The sequence below is a fragment of the Furipterus horrens genome, unplaced genomic scaffold, assembly GCF_987537825.1.
Source record: "Furipterus horrens unplaced genomic scaffold, mFurHor1.1.pri manual_scaffold_8, whole genome shotgun sequence".
Taxonomy (NCBI): Eukaryota; Metazoa; Chordata; class Mammalia; order Chiroptera; family Furipteridae; genus Furipterus; species Furipterus horrens.
In genome coordinates this window covers 86,962,060-86,985,776 of record NW_028327178.1, presented here as the reverse complement: position 1 = coordinate 86,985,776, position 23,717 = coordinate 86,962,060, and the positions used below count along the sequence as shown (strand labels likewise).

General features: G+C 44.5%; 1 protein-coding gene across 3 annotated transcripts in view; it reads left to right on the top strand.

The window, feature by feature from the left end:
* ATRN (attractin) overlaps nt 1-20,167 on the top strand; it is a 147,388-nt gene extending 127,221 nt beyond the window's left edge. Inside the window, exons 26-29 of one of the 3 annotated variants that reach the window (XM_090286101.1) lie at nt 1,061-1,139; nt 4,945-5,052; nt 10,096-10,210; nt 19,925-20,167. In XM_090286101.1, coding sequence (XP_090142227.1) covers nt 1,061-1,139; nt 4,945-5,052; nt 10,096-10,210; nt 19,925-20,064 — 442 coding nt within the window. In that variant the 3' untranslated portion in view covers nt 20,065-20,167. Of the gene's footprint in view, nt 1-1,060; nt 1,140-4,944; nt 5,053-10,095; nt 10,215-12,471; nt 16,748-19,924 lie in introns of those variants that run through there. The other 2 variants (XM_090286102.1, XM_090286104.1) reach the window with 2 other exon arrangements.
* The last annotated feature ends 3,550 nt before the right edge of the window (nt 20,168-23,717 follow it).

The window sequence follows — 23,717 nt, the reverse complement described above, 5'->3', positions numbered from 1 at the left end:
ATCTTTTGTCCGGGTACCGGACGAGGGGTGCATCTTGGGGAAGTGGTGAGATGTCAGAACCTTGAGGTTTCTATTTGTGACAGGGCCAAAGTTGAATCATCCTAGCATCTTAGGGTGCCTTTCTCCACCCAGCCTGGGAAGCCCGCCTCAGGGTCAGTGCTTGGGTGCGCTGAGGCTGCCATTTGCGAAGCCGACCCCATCCTGTAAACGCAGAAAGAGCTCAGCAAAAGGATACTTGCTGGCATGGGCCGATAGCATTCATGTCTACGTATAACACTGGAGAACAATACTCAGTAGCAAACCCCTTTTACTAGTTAGTGAGTGAAAATGCCAGTTTTAAAATTACTTAAGCAATTATCTAAGAGGTATATTTGTTCAGCTCATTAATCCTTTTAACCAGAAGTCAGTTGTTCACTGCTCTTATAGTAGTTTTTCAAAGCATTGAATGCCTGGTTTACAGTTGGGAGAACGTTGAAATTATTTGCAGTTACATGACCTCCAGGAGTTAGTCTCTACTGATACTTTTAAGAAAGTTGTTAGCTTGAAGTTGATCGCTTTACTTTACAAAAAATGTATGTGCTTATTTTGTAAAAATGAAATTGAATATATTATACATAAGCTTATTTCTTCCACATTAACCTCTTTTAAAAAGTTACTTTAAAATTAACTTTTGATATTTTCAGACTTCACCAGGGAACATTTGCTAATTCTGATTAAATAGCATGTTATTATTTGTCATAATTATGTTAGCATTGTTATTTTTCTTATTTGGGATAAGCCGTGGTGGGCTGTTCCATTAAAGGTGCAATGGGAGGTCAGCGCTCTCTCCAGGCACCTTCTGCGGACAGTACAGTCTGAAAGGCTGGATCAGGACACTCAGCTTCTCAGAGTCTTGTCACACTCTGCTTCCTGTGCACTGGACATGGTTGTGGTTACTTATCAGAGAGGAGCTCAGGGTTGGTGTCTGGGGGATTGTTTCCGTGCCTGGCCTGAAATGCGGCTGAGAGTGGTGCTGATTCTGGGGGCTGGGATAATAATTTGGTACTTTCCTTTCTCACAGTTGTTTCCTCTCTTTGCTCCTGGTGGCTGCTGTGGTTTGGAAGATCAAACAAAGTTGTTGGGCCTCCAGACGCAGAGAGGTAAGCCTCAGTGGATAAAGATAAGTGAACCCTTGTAAGAGCTTTGCCTTTCTACTTACTTTCCTTAAGCACATTAGTGTTAGCTATGTACTGGCAATTGATGGACATATCCACAGTGAGAATAATGTCACTCTTCCGACGGTTGGTTGGTAGTAGCCTTCAGTCAGTGCTATGTAAAGGGTAACTAATTCTGCCCCAAATGGTCTTGGCTTTCTAAAAGGAAACTGGTATAGACTTACAGGTGCTAGTTTTACCCATCCTACCAGAACCCTGGTCCTTAACTCAGGCTGGACATCTGAGGGCTCAGTAGCACAACCTTCACAAGGGCCTTTCATAAGAATGAGAGTAAAATCAGCCATGTAAGCATCTCAAAATTTTCTCATTATTCAAGGAAAGGTAAATGTGTATCTAATTAAAATTTTTTATGAGTTTTATTTTTCCATGATAGTCTTGATTTCCAGAGCTTCATTACAAAAGTAAGACGTCACGCAAATATTTACAGTAGACAAGTCAAATAAATACATTTGGTTAAAAATTACAACCTAAGGACTTTGAATAGAATAACAGTAAAAAATGATTTAAAAAATTAAGTAAGAAAAAGAACTTTGTTTATTCCAACTTTCACTTGTCATGCGCTGCACTGTGACTAATGGAAATTCACTAAGATCTAGACTTACATGCGCTCCTTTGTTTCCCATGTCTACCCATGCCTTTTTTCTGTATAAAAATCGATCTAGAGGCAAGATTTGGAAGAAAATGGGAATATTTAAAATCAAAACTCACAAGCACTCAATACTGCAGCACTGTTTATAGAACATTAGTGTCTGTAATGGGGTTAAGATAGGTTCCAGGACGTGGGCCTCTTCCTGGGACCATGACACCTTTTCTGACCCACGACACCTTTTCTGACCCATGTAAAGGTGTTATCATAGAGGTAATGTTGCATCCTCTTTATTATCATTTTTAAAATTCAGTGGGTAACATATTCAGAGGATTTTTCAATAGGTCTGTTACTAAGATATTTTAAAGTCCCAATGAATTGTAAATATTATGGAAAAACAGAGTAAGTAAAAAGTGGGACCCACAATAAACTAGTAACCAAGGAAGAAGGAATCTAAAACTTGTCAAAATATTATTCTCTCCACAAAGGGCATTAGTTTCAATTTGAGATGAGCTCATGATGATAATAATAGTCTGTTCCTCGGTTGCTTATGAGAATTATTTTCAAAATATATAAACTGTTCCAGAGCAAAGGATAAGATGGGAAGTTTAAGAGTCCTAAATCATCCGTGGCTGGTCAGGTCAGTTGGTTAAAGCGTCATCACGAACTAATGCCAAAGTTGCGGATTCAAACTCCAGTCAGGGCACATACAAGAAGCAACTGATGAATACATAAATAATTGGAACCACAAAAATGATGTTTCTCTCTCTCTCCCTGACCCTTCTCTACTTGTCCCTTCCTCTCAAATAAACAAATAAAATTTTAAAACCAGTCCTAAATTATGTTATGCATAAAAACCTTGAGCCCTGGCTGGTGTGGCTTAGTGGATTGAGTGCTGGTCTGCGAACCAAAGGGGCACTTGTTCAGTTCCCACTCAGGGCACATGCCTGGGTTGTGGGCCAGGTCCCCAGTTGGGGGCATGTGAGAGGCAACTACACATTGTGTTTCTCTCCCTCTCTTTCTCCTTCTCCTTCTTCTCTTTCTGAAAATAAATAAAACCTTAAAAATAAAAAATAAAAAAACCTTGACACTAAAACCTAAGAAATGTAGCACCTAAAAATAAAGGCTAGTAAAAAATAAAGGTCAATTAAAAAATAAAACCTAGATTTTTAGTAGTGGCCAAGTAATCATTCAGTCATTTTGAAATTCAACATCAATTCCTACTTTAAAAATAAAATTCTTAGTAAACTCAAAAATAATACCTCCTTTACATTTTGAAGATAACCAACATCATTCATGATGAAAAAATACTAAAGGTTGTATCAATAAAATCCAGACTAATTACTCATAGTAAGAGCTGACATTTGAGCATTTTTAAGTTCCAGACACTGCCCTAAGAGGTTTTATATAGATTAACTAATTTAACCCGGTGATGTAGTTACTGACACTAGCCCTACTTCACAGATAAGGGAACTGAGGCTCAGAGAGGTGTAACTTACCCATCATTACAGTTACCTCTAGAGGCTGAACTGGGCTTTAAACTTGGGTCTTCAGTCTTCACAGGCCATCTAGTCATCATGTAGTCCTCATAGTCACTTAATTTTATTCTGGATATTCTAGACCACACTGAGAGAAAGAGAATTAAGTTTTGTTACTGTTGGAAAGGGCACAAAATTATTTTCAGGTAAGATTATTGAAATATAGTATAGTAGAGATTTGCCTGCATAAAAATCCTTAAGTGTATAAAGAATTTAAAAATGAGTAACACAGAAGGCATCCAACTGGAAAATAATTACAACATACATGAAAGAAAATAAGGAAAAGATGAACACCATGTAGAAAAAGGTTTTGTTTTTTTTAAAATATGCTTATTATGGAATTGACCAACCAATAAACTAAGTTTTTACCTTTCTGATTTCAGATTTCTCTGTTACTGTGAATCTGACCATTCAGAATGTATTTCATCATTTCTAAACTGTCAGTCATGATTTATCCCTCTCAGAACTGTAGAAGACATGATGTGGTGTTATTTATAACAACAAAAACATGGGATGGGCAGGGCAGGGGAGAGCAGTGGGTGAAAAATGAGACAACTGTAATAGAACAACAATAAATTTTTTAAATAAAATAAATTAATAAATGGAGTAAGAACAAAATGATAGCAGCTAACACTGCGTAAGCCTTTGCTACGTACCAGGTCACTGTAAGTGCTTTTACACACACTGTCTCCTGCATTCTTCATGAAGGAACTAGAATGGGAGCTGGACAAGGGTCCTACTGTGACTCCAGCACTTAGAATAGCACACAACCCAGAGTAAGTTGCTGCATGTATTTGTTGAGTAAATAGACCAACAGCTTTGGGAGATGTAAGAATCTTCTCATTGGTATTTTTAAAAATATATTTAGCATAAAAATGCCCTTCTGAAAAGGAGCCATGATCTATCCAGCCCAAGATTTTCAGTCCTACAATAGGTCCAAGGGGTTGGTTTGAAGTAGGCCTGGTTGACTTCTGTGACATGACCCAGAGCTTCAGCAACATGGCCAGATCTCTAAAATCCTGGATGATACACAATTGACCACTGCCATATGCTAGACAGTATGCTAAAGTATCTCATTTGATCCAACTGACATACTTACGGCATTAAAAAGCCATTTAAGAGAGGAAGGAACTGATGCCCAGAGACTTTAAACACCTTTTCTAAGGTCATTTAACTGGAGAGCGATGGAGCAGGGACAGGTTTTTGTTGCTGCATAAATACTTGGTCCACATTTCAGCAGGAAAAAAAGAAAACCTGGCTTTAATCTAGTAATAAAAATATGAAGAGATATGGACATATCATTTATTTTATGTATTTAACATCAGGCATTGTGGCATTAGAGTCATACTAAAGTATATATCTGTAACAGATAAGGATTTTTTCTTTAATATAATGACAATACTGTTCTACATCCAACAGGATTTAATAATTCCTAACATTATTTAGTATTTGGTTCCTATCCATCTTCCCCCAACTGTTTTAAAAGTATTTTGGATTTGATTTGTTTGAATCAGGGAAGATGAGATATTTTTAATATGTGGCATTATTTTCTTAATAAAATCCCCTCAGTACTCATTGCATTAAAGCTTGCTGTGTTACTCATCAGCAACTTCTTCGAGAGATGCAGCAGATGGCCAGTCGTCCCTTTGCATCTGTAAATGTTGCCTTGGAAACAGATGAAGAGCCTCCTGATCTTATTGGAGGGAGTATAAAGGTGAGAGTGTGATTACAAAGTCGCTATAACTTAATTTGTCAAAACTCTTTGTTTCTGGGTCCAGAAAATCTGAAAGAGCAAGAACTTAATTCTATTACCTCTTATGTTTTCCTCTCTCTTTTTTATAATAAGCCTACATACCAAAGTTGCCATGTATTCTTTTGCTTTTATTTTCCAGTCTTTGATTCATGTCACTAAGCAGTCCCATGTTTAGGGGATTTTAAAATATAAATGATTTGTCTGATATTCTATGACATAATACTTTACCACTTGAATAAAACTAAATTGAATCATTGTTCTTTATAAATATTAGGGGAGATTTTCTTAAAGGGACAGAATCATAATTCACTATGAAGTTTGTGGAAACTAAATATTTCTGACCCCCATCAAATGATGAGGAAAGTAATGAGTTTCTCTTTTAACAAAATAATGAAATATTTCAGATACTTTGGGAAACAGCTATATATCCTGAATAAAACATACTTACTAAAGCATTACTGAGCTCACAGGAAGTAGTTTTTCTTATCCAAGAATAAGCTATGAACCAAAGCCAGAACTGTGAGTCGCCTAAAGTGATTCCCAAAGACAAGAGAGACATACCTCATGAATAAGAGTCAGCAGGAACAAGAGGTGATGGATTTAGACAGGACTTCAAATGTTAGAACTGATATCTAAAGAATGTAAGGTTAACACTCTGGCTGGTGTGACTCAGTGGATTGAGTGCTGGCCTGTGAACTGAAAGGTCACTGGTTTGATTCCGGTCAGGGCACATGCCTGGATTGCAGGCCAGGTCCCCAGTTGGGGGTGTGCGGGAAGCAGGCAATTGATGTATCTCTCGCACATCAGCGTTTCTCTTCTTCTCATTCTCTCTCCCTTCCCCTCGCTCTAAAAGTAAATAAATAAAATCCTTAAAAAAAGAATATAAGATACCTATGTATGAAATGTTTAAAGAAATAAAAGATGAAGTCATAAAGATACAGAAGACATGAGAATCAAGCATGGCCAAGCAGATCTGAAAAACAACGAAATGGAACTGTTAGAAATGGAAAATACAATAGTAGAAAGTTTTTAAATAGCTCAGTTTACATGTTGAACAGCACATGAGACACAAGTGAAGAGAGAGCTTTTGAACTGGAAGATGAATCTGAACAAATTACATAGAATGTAGAATAGAGATGCAAGGAGATGGAAAACATGACAGATGATAAGAATTTGGAGCATAGAATGAGAGGATCTAACATATATATTATCAAAGTCCCAAAACAGATGAATGGAGGAGAGGCAGTATTCATACAGATAAATGAGAATTTTCCAGAACTGATAAAAGTCATAAAGTACAGATTTGAGAAGCAAAACATATCACAAGCAGGATTAGGGAAAGAAAGCAAAGAGAAGGCACGAGAGAAAGAAAAGTACAGTTGGATTCACCATAGTGGAACTGTAGAACTCCAAAGACAAAGAGAACGTCCTGAAATCAGCCAGAGCAAAAAATGATTACCACAGTGTGGATAAATTAGAACCTTGTGTACTGTTAAGTGGAATATGGAAGTGATGTAGCCACTGTGTAAACAGTATTGATTTTTTATCAAAAAATATAAGTAGAATTATCATATGATCCAGCAATTTCACTTCTGGGTACATACCCAAAAGAATTGAAAGCAGGGTCTCAAAGACATATTTGTATACCCTTGTTCATAGAAGCATTAGTAACAGTAGCTAAAAGATAAAAGCAGTCCAGATGTCCATTCATGGATGAATAGATAAACAGAACATGATATATACATGCAATGAAGTAGTATTCAGCCTTAAAAAAAGAAATTCTGACATAGGCTACAACACAGGTGAACCTCGAGGACATTATGATGGGTGAAATAAAGACGGATTCTGTATGATCCCACTTGTATGAAGTGCATCAAATAGTCAAATTCATAGAAACGGAAAGTAGCGTGGTGGTTGTCAGGCTGGAGTGGGAGGAGGGAATGGGGAGTTCCTGTTTAATGGGTACAGAGTTTCTGTTTTACAAGGTGAAACAGTTCTGGAGATGGTTGATGGTGATAGTTGTACAACAATATGAATGTAATTAATACCACTTAACTGCATAGCTAAAAATAGTTGGTTGTAAATTTTATGTTTTATATATTTTACTGCATTAAAAAATGAGTGGAAGAGCAAGAAAAGATCACCTACAAAGGAGTGACAAAGTGACAGCTGACTTTTCATTAGTAACACCAGACCAGAAGAGAGTGGAAGAATATCTTCAAAGAACTGAAAGAGAACTGCCAACCTAGGATAGTGTACCCAGTAACTATTTTCAAGAACAGGGATAAAATAAAGATATCTTCTGATTAGAAGAAAAACTGAGAGTTTACCCACAATAGACCTGTACAAAAGAAACATCTAAAGCATGAGCTAGAAAGAAGGAAAATTACCACCAGGAGGGTGGAATAATAAGGAATCGTCGGCAGCCGTCCGTCTCGAGAGACGATGGTGTAGCTTCTTAAGAGTCTATCTGCACCACCGAGAATGGCTGTGCAGTCCGACTCGGGAGTGACATGGTAGTATCTGTCTCCTCCCGTGTTGAATCGACATCATGCAATGACGCTGAAGCTACAGAGCCTGGGCAGGGTGATATGGAGGGTCTTCTGTTGCCCATGCAGCAGACCCCCCCTCTCTTCGCAGCTGAAGGGTCCAAGGGAAAGACGGAGTCAATACAGCTTGGCTTCAGGTGCGCCGCAGGAGTTGCCGGTGTTGACTACAACGTCAAACCGCCTTAGGGACTCCGGCTCCGGATTTTCTGTCGGGGTTTACTCCCTTAGCCTTTCCCCTGAAGAGGTATGCCGCAAGGCAGCGGAGGTTTTTTGGAGTCAGAGTTTTCCTTCTCTGAATAATAAGGAATAGTGAGTAAATAAAAAGGTAAACATGCATAAATCTAAGCAAACATTGTCCTGATAAAATAGTAATAATTTTGTGGGATTGAAAAGAATAGAACAAGACCATATGTCATATGTCAGCAGCATGTAACACAGTTGATTAATCCTTGACCACTTTCTTTTTTTTTTTAAGTATAGTTTATTGATTATATTGTTACAATAGTTCCAATTTTTTTCCCCTTTGCTCCCCTCTGCCCAGCACTCCCTCCCCCAGCAATCCCCCCCTAGTCCATGCCCATGGGTCGTACATACAAGCTCTCCCACTTCACCCTTTCATATATTCTTCTTCTTTTTTTAAAATAAATAAATGATTAATTATTTTAACAATAAAAAATAACAATCCCTCCCTCTCAGACTTAAGACCCTTTATAATAAAGGACAATGGGCGAAGGTCTTGAGCTCCTCTAGCTGCTTCGAGCTGGACATCTTGAGCACTTTCTTGACTTTCAGGACACCACACACCTACCCTGTGGCTGTTCTTGCTCGGTGTCCTTTGTTCAGCCCTCTTTGTCTCCCCAACACCTTTTAATGCTGGTGTACATCAGGGTCAGTCGTCGGGCCTCTGCTCACATCTTTTACACCTACTCCTTTGGTGATTGATTGTCTTAGTCTCTTTGAGCTACTATAACAAAATACCAGAGACTGGATGGCTTATAAACCACAGAAGTTTATTTCTCACTGGTGTGGAGGCTGGAAGTTCAAGATCAAGCTGCTGGAAGATTCACTGTTGTCTGAGAACCCACTTTCTGGATCACAGATGGCGCCTTCTAGCTGAAACCTTTACGTGGTGGAAGGGATGAGGGAGCTCCCTGGGGTCTCTTTTCTGAGGGCACTAATCCCATTAATGATAGCTCTGCCCTCATGACCTCATTGTCTCCCAAAGTCCTCAATTCCAAATGCCATCACGCTGGTGCACTGTAATGTAACATGAATGTTGGAAGTACACAGACATCCAGACCCCCCCACCCCACCACCCTGCAATGGTTTTATTCATAGATTTAAACACTGAGCTCTCCACTGACATCTCTCCCATGAGACTCCAACTCATGTATTAAATTGCGTACTCATTGTCCCCACTTGGGTGTCTTAGGTAGCTCAAATTCAACACATCTCAAAATGAGCCGTATATAGCATTTCCTACACCTGCTCCTCTGGCATATCTTGCTGAACTCAGTGTACATCACCTCCATCATCCTAGTTGCTCAGCCCAAAATCATGGAGTCACCCTTGACTTGTTCTTGCAAATCTTTTTGGCTTTATCTTCAAAACTATTCCCTGACCATTATATACCCCTCTGCCACTGTTACCTACCACCTTGGTCTAGGCCGCTGCCATCTCTCACCTGGACTGTTGTAGTTGCTCATATCTGGTTTCCCCACTTGGCCATTTCACCCATCCAATCATTTCCCTGGGCCATAGCCAAGGTAGTTCTGGAAATGATTGTCTTCAACCAAACTGAAGAGGTTGCTGACATACTTGGGAGTACGGTGGGCAGGATTCTAAAGATGGCCCCCCAAGATTCCTCTTTCATGGTTAGTTAGTCAAACTCTAGGTACTGCTGTGAAGGGATTTTCCAAAAGTAATAAAAGTCCCAAAATAATATGAGGAGAGCTTCCTCAGGCTGGTGGCCAGAGAGGAAGCATGGTATCACCGCTGGTTTGAAGCAGGAGGGGCCATGTGAGCAGGAATGCAAGTGGAATTGAGAGTGGCTGCCGGCTGACGGCTAGCGAGGAGATGAGGACGCCAGGCCTTCAGCTGCAAGGGCCTGGGTTCTGCCATAGCCCGAACGACCTGAAGCAGAGCCTCGTGGTGAGAGTGCCGCCCAGCTGATACTCTCCTTCCCCCTTGTGGAGGTAACAGCCGAGACTCCTGTGAGATAGGGCCAAGAACTTCCCAGGACTGACGGAAGACAGTAGTAGCCCTGCATCCTGAAGCAGGGAGCCCTACACTGGCCTACAAAACTGGGATAAAATGTTGTTTTAAGCAACTCCATTTGTACTTTGTTACACAGCAATAGAAACACAGAGGGCATCTTTAAAAAACCACATCTGAAGGCTTCACTGTTAAAGCTTGAGAAAGACCACTGAGCTAATTCTTTGTTTTCTTCCACCAGACGATTCCTAAACCCATTGCCCTGGAGCCATGTTTTGGCAACAAAGCTGCAGTCCTCTCAGTGTTTGTGAGGCTCCCTCGAGGCCTTGGTGGAATCCCTCCTGCTGGGCAGTCGGGTGAGTAGATGAGAGGGTCAGGGACACAGTTCCCATGTTAGACATGCAAGGGATCCTTCCCATTCACTGGGAACTTCGCTGTAAAAGTGATATTGAATAGTGCCCACCTCCGGTCTGCGGATTCAGTGAGATAATCCCCACTGTCAAACTCTCCTGCGGTCGCCGTTCCTTCCCAGGGAAACGTGCAGAGCTCCCCTCACTGCCCAGCTTGCTCGGCCTCCCAGGGGTATGGATGCTTCCCACCACACCTTCCTTTGCCTGCAGCATCTCTGGCCCCCTCTGGCTCTGCTGCTCCGTTGCTGTCTCTGCCCCTCAGTGCAGGGTTCTCCCTCTTCACTCCATGTCTTCTCTCCCAGTCGCCTTACCTGCGCTCGTGGCTTCCCCCAGCTCCTCCACACTGGTGATTCTCTAGTTGCTATTTCCAGAATGACTGCATCTGTTTGCTTTCTCACTCTGTTTTAAATATAAGGCGCAAACTGCAGTTATTACAACTGAAAGGAAGCTTTTGAAATTTTACTCACTGTTCTACTCTCCAACACCGATTAATTTACACGGTTCCATTTCCTTTCCAGCCCTTGCTGGCAATTTAGTTGAAATGTTTGCATCACTTTTATTTTTATTCTCTTGTCATATAACTTTCATAAACATTTTTACAGCTTACTATATATTTTATCAATCTCTTACACTGTTCTGTCAAATACATGAATCATAATTTAGATAAACATCATTGTGTTGTTGAACATGAAGGAAAGAGGGAATACAGTTTTGGAAGTATCTTGATTAATCATGGAGTACTTTGGAGGGATACCTCAGACAATATGAATGTTTTAGACAGCTTTCAGTTAAAATGATCCTTGGGGTCAGGGTTGCCTCAGCCAAAAAAAAAAAAAGCCTTGTGTCTATGAGGAATGTGTGACCCAGAATCCTTGCCCAGGCCGTGAGCTCCACAGCCCCGAGTGCAACCCAGCAGAGCCTCTAGCTCAGCTTTCTTTGTGGTGGTCTGTGTCGGGGGTGTCGTTACAAGGGGAGGCCTGTAGGGTTGGCCATGCCAGGATTTACTGTCTTCCTCATGGGGGGCAGCTTGATTTGCCCTCACCTAGGGCTTCCTGTGAGTTGAGCCCCTATCTTGGCCTTGCCCCTGTGGGGGACAGGACGACCCATGGACCTGAAGGCTCGAGCAGTGTCTTTTGGCACCATGTTGGCCAATTCTCCCTGTTGGCAAGGTGCTGGCTGGGGTGGGGAGGAACACAGTGGCCTTTTCTGCCCTGACCTCTTCCTGATGTGTCCCAACCACCCTGGGCTCCTGATGAAGGCCTGCTCACAGCCTGAGACCCCAAAAGTGGGACCATCCATCCTTGCCGCCATCCTCTACCCCCATTTTACAGTACACCCCTCCCTGGACTCCCAAGGCACCTGGCTCTGCCTTTGGTATAACAGTTGTCACTGGTGTGGATTCTCCACTGAATGCCAGGCACTAAACCTGGCACTTAAAAGCTGCCCCTCCTCTATTCCCCCATTTTACAGGGTCAATGAGGGGGCTTGGCAAGTCTGCCAGCATACTCCTGAGGGCCTCAGCCAGGCTCTGAACCTGGGCTGGCCTTTTCCCTCGGGAACATCAGCTAATGGTTGCAAGTACAGGAAGGAGAACAGGAGAGGGAAACCACAGTCTTTAAAGCAGCACTCTGTACTTCAGGTCACTCACTGACGCCTCATATAGGCCCTGTATGAGGAACCCAAGGCATGGGGAGGTTTTAGAACATTGCTTCTTCTAGAGTGTCCTAACCTGTATCATGATATAGATATAAAAATCACTAGTGCTGGCTGGGTGATGTGGAATGAATCTGAATTTCATTGTGAACAGTGCTGCTTTTCTTGGCCTCCTTTTGGAGGCAGGCAGGAGAAATTTAGTGCTTAGTATGTCTGCAATCCTACTTATGCTCCCACCACCAGGCAGAGCGCTGGCTTGATTGATCTGCTGAAAAGCAAACTACACCTTTTATGTAAATGGTGGAGAGGGGAAAAGAATATGTATTTGTATTTGCATAATGAAACCCTGAAAGAATATATGCAAACTAATGAAAGCAGTTTCTCAGCTGGAGAGGGGAAAGGTGGAGTGAGGGTCAGAGTGGAGGTGAGACTTCCCTACCGACTTCATTGCTTTATTTATTGCACCATGGGAATGTAAACAGAAATTTTTTATATTTTTAAATGTAAAAGCAAGCTGTTCCTTAACGTGTGTTCCCTGTGTGCATTCTCCCAAGGTCTTGCAGTAGCCAGCGCCCTGGTGGACATTTCTCAGCAGATGCCAATTGTGTACAAAGAGAAGTCTGGGGCGGTGAGAAACCGGAAGCAGCAGCCTCCTGCGCAGCCTGGGACCTGCATTTGATGCTGGGGCCCAGGACTCTCCGTGAGTGAGCGAAGTGTGGCGTCTAGAGCCGTCTGCAGGGAGGGAGCAGGCAGGAGATGCTGTGCGGAGTGGAGCCGGGCAGAAAACTGGAAACCCTCCAACTGGAAACATCCGACTCATCTGCATGTTCACAAGCTTTCTTTGACAGTTTCTCCCATCTGTGCTCCAGCACCTAACCTTTTATTTTTGCATAGGAAATAACTGATGTACTTACAAGTCCAGGGGTGATCCATCTGTTGCTGGAGGAGGCTGTAGTGGAGCCAATGAGAGAGCTGGGAACAACACTCAGGTTTACTTGTGGGAAACTGGTCTTGGGACTGTCTCAACTGTGCAAAAAACAAACACGTAGTGTTTACAAGTAGACGTGTCATCGGTCATTCTGGGCCATGGTCTTTTCAAAACTAGTCAGATGAATGAACTTATTTTCATCTGAAGCCTGCTATCTTTTTTAAAAGGTGTGCTATTTATTCTTGCACGTTTTAGGCAGATACCTCTCTTCCAGGGAGTAGCTTTTTTCTAGTTGAGGACTAATAAAGGTCCATCTCTTTTGAATCATATTAAACTGAGATAGACGGGGGCTATTTTAAATGTCAAGGTCAGCAGTGATACTTAGAACGTAATCTGGTATAATAGGTAGTTTTCTATAGCAACTTGATTAGTCTAAACCCATTTGAAATTCCTCTCTCACATACACACATACACATACACTAAGTGCCTAGACTTTAAATAGATCTAGCAGTTGGAAAGTTAGTAAGCCTAAGTTTTTACATAATTGCATTCCTACATTCTTATACAATTTAAATAGCTACCATTGGCAATCTGCTTTTTTTCTAAAATGTACTTTGCAGCCAGGAAAGAATTCTCACCCCAAGCAACCTTTATCCCAGCAGCAAGGACTAAAAGGAAAGCAGAAATGACCTACCTGTAAAAGCTCCTGTTCATACTGTTGTCAAAAAGGACACTAAATAAGCATGATCCCCGGGTGTCCCTCTGCTCCCAGGGGACTCTAGGCCCCATGTTTGCTTCAGCCTTTCTGGCCTCCTGCTGCCAGGGCACCACAGAAGAAGGGACTCACTCATGTTCCATGTCTCCCTTGAGCAGAAAAGAGCATGACAGCACCTGGATCACAGAGCGACTCTTCCTGTGGCCTGCTGTGAGCTGTGGGCCACCGCAGGCTGCGAGTGGAACCTCACGCCAGGAGAGGGGCGTCTCCCCGTGCCGGCAAGACCTGCCAGAGCCTAGAGAGGGACCCGGAGCCAGTTGCCCTCTTTCCCCAAGAGGGCCTGGGCTCTTCATTCCTCTTCCCCAGACCCAGGTGATGCCTGTGGGGAGGGCAGGGAACACTAAAAGGAAGAAAAGCACATGGAAATGGATGAGGAGGGAAAACTATGCCAAAAGGGAAGGGTGGGGCCGTCCCTGCTTTTCTCCCAGAGCACTGCCTGGACACTGTGTTGTCCTGTCTCTGGTGCTCTGTATCCTGACGTTATGCAGCAGCCTCCCAAGACCTCTCTTGTGCTTCAGAGCCTGGGGGTGGACCTCACATTTGTGAATTTGGAGAAATGAATACTCAAGAGAGCAAAAACTGCGGCATTTCACCTCTAAATGCAGTGCCTAGAGAGGGAGTATTTTCTCTTCCCCAGTACCGACCTCACTCCCACGAAGAGTTGCCTGGGAAGATGTTTTCAAAGACGTTGAACCATAAAATACTGTCTGGTGCACAGAACACCTCCACTTTGAGACTCTCCTCTCAAAAAGCTGTGTTTTCACATCACTGTAAAGAGCAGACAGTTCTAGAAAAGACCTACACGAGCTCCCCACATCCCCACTCCAGGTCACGGCAACCCCAGAGAGCCCGCCGTGGACTGGCGCTTCACATCTGTGATTACCAAGAGGCCTCTTGGCCAAGAGGGAGGCACCGAGAGGCTCTGACCACAGGGAAATCCTTGTTTGTTTCAAGGAACCAGTGCTCCCTTGGCCAGAGAAGTCTTCTCCTCCCCACAGTTGTCCCATGGCTTGAAATAACATGCACTGTGTCCCACCTGGTTATCTTTTATTTATTGTTTCCTAAAAGATAATTTTAGTTTTAAAAAGGACGGAAGGAGCAAATGAAGTTTCATTCTGCTCCAACAGTGGAGAAACAGCTGAATCCACCTGCTTCTCCTATGTAGCCCATAGCAAACAGCTTCTTCAAGGCTCGGGCCAGAGGAAGGGAATGGCAGGAGAAAAGGCGCTCAGCAGAGAGCCAGTTACCAAGAGAGCGCCACCTGGAAGTTCAGAGATGTCTGCATGCCACAGGAGAGCCTGTATATAATTAAAGTAGTCTGACAGCATTGACATTGCACTTGTACATAACTATACAGTAGTGTCCGGAGGGTTCAGACATTCGGAGTGTACATAAAACAGAAAAATATCTAAATGTATTTTTATTAAATGTAACGGTGTCTGAGTTTCACCTAATATGTTTTTGTGCCATATACTGGATATCCAGGTTCAGAGAAGTCTTCTCGTTAGGCCCAAAAACGTTGAAAACAGAGCCAAGGAGGGCACCCCCATCATGCTGATGTGATCAAATGCATCTGGTACCAATAGGATAACTTGAATCATCTGTCAGTACACAAAAGAAAACTGGCAGTGCGTCCCTTCACACAGCACTATGTGGACACTCAAGGCAGTGGGAATCTCTGTCACTGTTGTTGGCTCTGCAAGCACCTCGTGATGCTGTTAGCCCCTGGGTGCTGGCGGTGGCCTGGGACAGCCAGGCTCATCCGGAGAAACGTTTCTTGAGGTCTGTGAGTTCAGACTATACCTGTAGAAATCAGATTTCCCAAAAAGGGTGTTTCTAGCCTGTGTTTTGTTGTGGTTTTAGCTAAATTTTTAATGATTATGTCCCATAACCCTCATTTACTGGGAACAGGGTAGGAGTGGCGTGGCTAGTGTGTTGATACACAGCTCCTGTTTCCCCGTGGAGAACCGCGCACACCTGGCCTCCTGGCCTCTCCTCCCCGCCTCTCTGCACAGTTCAGGGAGAAGGCAACTCTTACTCCCCTGAGCTATCCCGGAGGCAAAGCAGCTCTGGACAGAAGATGGGCAGCAAAAGGAAAACGGGATATCTATGGGTGAGGCCTGAGGTGCAGTGTTAGAGACACCAGAAAATCTGGGGCAAATGAAAAGACCAGAGCACTGTCAGAAAAGACATACTACCTTTCAGTGCAAGTCTTACTCCTGCAACTTAATGGCGTGTATTAGGGGAAGGGGTGGGAGTGGTTTACAGTCCTAGATGGTGCCCTTGCCATGAACACCTCCGATCCTTCGTTTCATTCACCCATTCAACAAATACTAAGCACTTACTACTAACGACCCAAGCTAACTTGAGGGCAGTGACCGAGATGAAAAAGGCCTCCAGAATTAAGACAGAATCCAGCCCCCAAACCCACCGTCCCAGGAGATCGCTCCTTGTGGTTTCTGTGAGAATTGGCCATCCTGAGAACAGACCCGAGAAGGCAGAGGGTCTGTCCTTGGGTCACACACCAGCTCTCAGTCTGAAATGTTTACCCAATTTACCAAACTGGGCCTCAAAAGGTTTCTACAATAGAGAGCCAGGCCTGCCAGGAGACATTTCCCCTGAGTCGTTCAAACTGATCAACACCCTTGCCTGCAGGGAAATGATCTGAAGAAAACTGGCGCCTTCTCTTTTAAAGGCAATAATGGAATCGACTTTCAGTAACTGAATTTGTGCACAAAACATTCTAAACACTAGTGAAGCCTGTTCATTGAACTAATTCTGGCTCTGGAAATGTTTTGTTCTATAGCTCTTTACGGTTTTTTGTTTGTTTGGATTCAAGCTTAGTTTGTTAATATGTATAATTTAGCGTCTGTTGCACTCATGTAAATATGGAGTAAGTATTGTAAACTATTTCATTGCTGGGGATTGTGGGTGTTATACATACATTTAGGACTGCAATTTTTTGGTATTTTTTGTATTGTAAAATAACAGCTAATTTAAGCAGGAACAAGAGAATTGAGGAAGGTCTGTGCATTTTAAACACAAATGTGAAGAACTTGTATATAAACAAAAGTAAATACTATACTACAAACTTCCTTCTGAAATAAAAGTAGATCTGGTAAAAATGTGGGTGTTTTTCTGAGTCTTCAATTTTTATTTTGTTTTGTTTCACTTTCTACAATTTGGTCAGTAGAGCTTTAAGGAAAAAAATGTTTGAAATGGTTCCCAAATTTCAGACTGCCTCAGAGGAAGCACTTTGTAGTTGAAGATGAAGGTGTTAAACCAACAGGGTGGGCACCTGAGATGCCTCTGGGGGACCTTCCTAATGTCCCCCCTCTACCTGTGCACCCTTTGATCAGCAGTGGGGGCTGGTGTGCGGAGTAGTCCACACTGATACCACACCTGCCAGCTGCCCTTGGTCTTTTAAGTGTTTCGTCTCCTCATGGGCTCCTGAATGTCTCTCTGGGGTTTCCAAACTGCTAAATCTCAGGTATGTTGCTAGGTTTCATCCTCCATGGCCTCAGCATCGTCATATGTCTTGAGTTTTTGATGAAGTTATCAATATATGTCCATTCACACAGTTCTGTGGGCCTTCTGCCCACCCAGCCCCACTTGATGCAGCTCCTCTGGGCTCAGAACTGCATTTCGGTGCCCTGGGGCGGAGTGCATAAAGCCTAGGATGAGATGAGCATCACGAGAGGTAAGAAAGTTGGGGAGAGCGCAGGGAAGGATGGTTGTTAACAGGAGGGTGCGAGGCCCCAGGGGGTTTCGGGGAAGGGGCCTGGAGATGCCCAGCAAGCTTGGGCCTGGGCCCAGGGGGAGACAATTGGACTGGTGGCCATCACAAAGTTGGGGAGGACCTGACCTGGGGAGGGCCGTGGGAGCCATCAGGGGGTCCTGAGAGGATAAAAACCTGTGTGTTAGTAGTGTTGTGGCAGAGACTGCTGGTGTTGACGGACCCTGTTACCTTTTGCCTTTGGACGCTCAGGTCCACAGCATTTCCCAGCCCCTTTGTAGTTCGGTTGGTGCCATAAACTGAGCTGTGGCCAAAGAAGTGTTGGAAGAAGTGATGTATACAAGTTCCAAACCTGGCACACACCATGCTCCCACACAGGCCTCCCAGGGATCAGGTATTGAAGATGTTGGGGGAAAGTGGGTCCTCAGTCACCACTTAGAGGCAGGCCACCTGGGCAGCAAGAGCTGTGTTGCTGGTCTTTGCACACTGACTCCACTGACCCACTGAAATCTGAGCCTTTATTGTTTTTTATAGCTTTCTTGCTCTCACTGATACACAAATTGGTACCTTGAAACAGAAGGCAACTAAAACCAAAACCTAAAACACATGTCATTGGCTTAGTAGAGGCCAGGTGGCAGGCAAACGGATGCAGCAGGCAGAACCGCTGGGGACCCCTGTCAAGCAATGGCAAGCCATCTGGTAAGTTGGAAAGCAAACTATGGGTCTTCTGAGTTTTTAGTTCAAGGGAAAGAAGTTGGAAAAAACAAAATGTGGTATGTGTTGGTGGTTATTGACTGCTTTTGGCAAGGCCATCACAAGAAAGTTGAGTTCCAGAATTAGTTAACAACACAGAAGGGAAGGGTGGAGAATATTGAAATCCAGAGACTTGGGGTGTTGGAAAAGCCAACTAATCTTGCTTCTGGTCTCCATACGGTGAGACCTAGCTGTGAACAGCAAAGACTCAGTGACATTTAATGGCTGCTTCCAGGTGAGAATCAAGTGTGGGACGTGGTCTTCCTACTGGAACCTCATAACTTCAAGGTCATCATCTTGAGGGAGACACATATGGATAAGGAAGCAAAGAAATAAAGCCAACTTTAGAAGTGTGTCCAGCAAAGAACTAGGAATGTTGTTGCTGACACTGGACCTGCACTGGAAAATGAAAAGCCTAAAATTTAGAGGGAATTACGTTGCCAGAGAAACCATTAGCCTGACCTTTGAAAATGAAAACAAACAACCCTGTGACTATTGAGGAAGCTTAATTAGAACCACCTGTAGGCAGGAGATGGCCGTGAAAGCTGTGTCTGAGGAGGGCGCAACCCAATGCCACCTCAGATATGGCCCAAAGAGCAGATTTGGGCCTGGTCGGGAACTGCTCCCACCCCAAGGCAGGGCCTACCAGGATTTAAAAATTGCTCCAGGCCAGTGATTGCTGTGTCTGCCAGGCTTCACTCTTCCTGTACAGGCGGGTCATGAGGGTGTCTTGCCTGGACAGGCATTATGTAGGGACCAGGGATTTCACAGTGAACAAAAAGAGTAAAAAAATCCCTGTTCTCATAGTGTACAATGTAGGGTGGGAGTCAGATAATGAGTACTATGTCAGATTATAAGTTCTATGAAGAAAAGTAAAAAAAATAGGGTTGGGGTAGAAAGTGTTGGTGGGGGGTTGCTCTTACATGGTGGTGCTGAGGAGGGACTGTTCTGATGTGTCATGGGAGCAGAGAGCTGAATAAAGGAGGGCGCTGCTGTGGAGGCCCAGAGGTGGCAGTGTGCACAGTGGGCAAAAGCAAAGTGGGTTACAACAGCAGTGCTAGGAGGTGGGGCAGGCAGGTCCGGAGGGGCAATAGTTTTCAACTGGCACAGGACTGCCCCCTAGGGGACATTTTGGAAATAGATGGAGGTGATTTTGATTATTGCATTGAAGGGGGAGGGCCTGAAGGCAGTCATCCTATGACATACAGGACTGTCCCACCCAACAAGGAATTGACCTACATCCCACTTGATTTTCAATCCTCTTGCTGGATATTTGTGTATGTGAGAAAATCTGTTTCTAATTACTTTAGTGTAGAATCCAACCCTATTATAAACACAAAGTATTTGAGAGCTGGTTTAATATACAGTCAGATTTCCAGAGATGCTACTATTGTGTAATTCAAGGCAAGAATGAACTTCATTTTCTTCATAACTTTACCAAGAGCTGATCATCATTTTGGAAAATTCCGTCACCAACAGCAGTGTCATTCCTGGTAACTGAGTCCCCAGTCCCAGATACCTGTGGGTTGCATCTGAACAGACACACCTTGCAGCCCTGCATTATTAGCTGTGTTACATGCCTGGCATGACTAGACCAGATGATCCCACTGACTGTGTGAAGCGCGCTGCACAGGGTGCAGGGGGTCATCCCTGGCCGTCAGGCCCATTTGCTCGCCCTGTAGGTGCCTTTCTTCCTCATGTGCACCACCCTGGTCTCTTGAGGGCTCAGGTTGTGAGGTTTGTGTATTTTGTTCTCCTGTGTGTGTACTCATCTTAATTTCCCTCTCTGCATCTTCTTTCTGTCTTGGACTGCAGGCTCCTTCGGATGTGGGGTGACATGTCCTTGGCAGAACAGCTTCCTGGAAAATCCTTCAACTCAGCCCTTCCCAGGCCTGCAACCCAGAGAGGCAGGCTTGTGTCTCTGCCTCCTTTCACACGTGTGCCAGACTCACTAGCAAGTTCCTATCCAGCTGGGGGATGTGTCCCGAAGCCCTGCAGAGCGACTGTCCTTCTGCTTCTCTGGAAATTTTACTGGCAATGTGTACACTTCTGGTAAAAACAAGCTCATTCTGTGAAATTGGTGCTGCCTCACTCAATGGGGGAGTGGGGGGTGGAGAAAGGGCAGTGGGCAGTGAACAGTTTCCATATCAATCTTAGACATCAGGTTCCAAGCCAGAGTGGGCATTCATGAGCCGTGAAGTTTCCACCAATAAATCAACAGAAGCTTCCAGCACCTGCCTTCCTGCCTCACTCCCAGCCCCCAGCCACCTGCCAGCTAGAGGCTCAATGTTGACAACAGCTCACAGAGACCCATCACAGGGATGAGATCAGGGCTATGACCACAGTCTTCCTGTGTGCACAGGAGAGAGTGGCAGCAATGAGGCTACCTGGTAGGACACTCAGAAGTGGACGAGTAAGGCAGGACCTCTTCCTGGTGTGGAGGCCACAGCTGGACTCTGCCTTGAGGTGTCTGGCCAGACTTACAACCATGTATGAGCCAGGACCTTTTTAGGTAGAAGTCACAAACCAAACTCTGGCAACCTTGGATAATTCCATTAGATTCCTGGGGCTGTTAGGACAAGTAACCTGACCTTGCTGGCTTTAAACAACAGAAATTTATTCTCACAGTTCCAGAGGCCAGAAGTCCGGAATCATGGTGTGGCAGGGCTGTGCTCCCTCCAGAGGCTCTGGAGTAGAATTCATTCCTGGCCTCTTCTAGCTTTTGGTGGCTGCCAGCATTCCTTGGCTTGTGTCAGCATTACTCTCATCTCTGCCTGTGTCTTGTCACCCTCTACCTCTCTCATACAATGATGCCTATGACTATATTTAGGGTCCCCTCAGATAATCCAGGATAAGCACCTCCTCTCAAGATCATTAATTTAATCACATCTTTTACCATATTAGGTAAGACTCTTTTGCCTACATACAAGGTAACATCCATAGGTTCCATGGCTTAGGATGTGGACATGTCTTTGGGGCCACCATTTAGCCCACTACAGCAGCAAAAACCTCAGAAAGTCACTAGCCAGGAGTGGCAAGATGGTGCCCTTCACAGATCAAAACACCTCATCCCTCCTCTTGGCTTCTCTCTGCAGAGCTGGCTGGGCCAATGCCCCAGACAGCCTCAAGCCACCCACACAAAATGTTCACTCTGGAGAAAAACAGAGAGCCAAGCAACAGGGAGACCCTTGGATCTCTCATTTCCCCCTGCACCCAATAAGGAAGCCTCTTTTCTGTTGCACACTGTCTGATGTTAAAGAGGCTCCGTTTGGTTAAACCTGAGTTTGCCTGCTCAGAAGTACTGAAGGAAGACGGGCAGCTGCATGGAACAATTGTGCGATTTTCAGCTCAGTTCTCACTTCTATTTTTCCAAACTTTTGAAAGGTATATGCCTATATTTTACTCCATTTATCTGAGTAAAATATGAAGTAGGAGAGTTTAACACACTCTCACTTAAGGCAAATTATTTAGCAGGTATTTAATTCTCTATTTGGGCCACCATGCAATCATGGTGAGCAGGGCAAGGCGATGCTTTCACTTGCCCGTCCTGCCCCCAATTCCCCCTCCCCCTTATAAACACATACCAATCTCCTCAGCCCACTTACAGGTGTCCACCCCCATGCAGATGTAGATGGTTGAGAACATTCCTCCTTCTTCATAAAGTGAGAACAGGTTGGACTCTCGCTTTGCCCAATACCCTTTCTTTTTTCCACTGGAAAACTGCCTTCCCATTTCATGTGATCTTGGTGAGCTTATGTCATTTCCCAGGCCACTGGGAAAGGCTTATAACCCATGCTGGGACCAAGAGGGTCCTGCCTGGGACAGGCCATGAATGCTGGAAATGCTACAAGGAGAGATCATAGATCAGGGCTGCTGCTGGCATTCTTCCCCCTGCAGAGGGAAGCCAGGCACAGACCAGCATGGGCAACATCATTTGAAACCCTAGAGATAGCTATGCCTGAAGCTTGGATGGTTGAGTTGCATGCCCAGGCCAGTTGCACTTGTGATTGGTTTCAATCAGGAGAGTACCGGCTGAAGCTGGGAGGCTGTTGAAAGCTGCCTCACAGGGTGTCTGTGGGTTTGGTATGAGTTGCTAATACACAGTCTCAGACCTGGTGGCTCTTTTTCTGGTCAGGACAGCCCCAGGCCTGGACTTCGTGTGGTTTGTACCTAACCCATGTCTTAGGTCTGGTTCTCTGAAACCGAGCCTATCAAGATATGGATTCTCAGCCCCTGATTTATTGGAGGGCTTACCCTCAGGGGAACCTCCTAAGTGAAGGACACAGGAGTGGGTAGGGGAAGGAGCTAAGCTAGGATGTGGTCTCAGCTGGAATCAGGCATGAAGCTGTGGAGCAAGCTGGTACACAGAATTGCCCCTGAGGTAAGCATGGTAGGCCATGGTACCCACGTCTCAGTCAGTCCTTGACTGCAGTCAATGTCAGGGAGCAGAGTGTAACTTTACAGGCAATTCTAGAGAAGGGGGAATCTGTGAGCTGTGTTTGCAGCCAACATTCCCAGCAGCTTGGGGATGGGTTGCATTGGCCAGAAAGGTCTCTGAGCAAGCCACCAACAGCCTCCACTTCCATCGGTTTCATGGCCCCTGACAAACTTCAACCAGGTTTGAGAAGGGCAGCCTGGAGACATGGGATCCCTTCACTCATCAGGAGTCTCCAAGATTTTGAGGAAGAAGCAAGTGGGCAGAGGCTTAGTACCTGCCCCCATTATTCTGCCCTCTCCTGCCCAAACTCCTTTGCAGAACTGAAATTTAACACAATGCCCTTGGCATTCACTGGGTCCACACTGGCCACACGTGGAGTGTTCACAAAAACCTTTATGACAAATTTCCCTCGGTTCCAGGAAAGAATTTGACTCTCCACATGGAGAGAAGCAGGTAGGATATGTGGTAATAAAAAACAAAACCCCATCGCCCCTTCTTTCAAGGGTCTGTCAGCATTGAGCTCTGTGAACACTGAGGTGGGGTTCCCTAAGTGGGTACAGCAGGTGATCCTGAGGCTCCCAGGCACCCCAGAGGTGGGAGTGTATCAATCAGGGCCTATGTTTGGCTGCAAAGAATAGAAACCTAGGGAGAAATTGCCTTAAACAAATTAGAGGTGTCATTTTTGTCAGGCAATGAAGAGTCCAGAGGGAAGCGGACTGAAGCTGGTGCAGTGGCTCAATTTTCAAGATGGTGCCCGTGTCCCCAGGCCTTGCCACCGAGGTCTGGGCAAGAAGAGGGGAGAGTTGAAGGCCAAAGGCTAAAGGGGCCAGTCAGCAAGTCTGTTTCTGTTTAAAGAGCTCTCCTGGAAGCTTCATCTGTGAATTCCACTCATTCATTATCCAGAACTGTGTCATATGACCACCCTAGCTGCAAGGGAGGCTAAGAAATATAGCTTCTTTATCTGAGTACTAGCAGAGAAGACAAAAATAGACAAAAGCAACCAAAATCCCTACCACTAGAACCTGATAGTTTATTCGGTTTGACATCTATAGGCAAGGAGACTAAGCCCAGAGAGGTTCTGAGGCTATCTGAAGTCACACAGGCCAGCAGAAACACAGCATGTGGCTAACCATGGGTCCCAGGCCACAGATCACATGAAAGCAAAGCCAG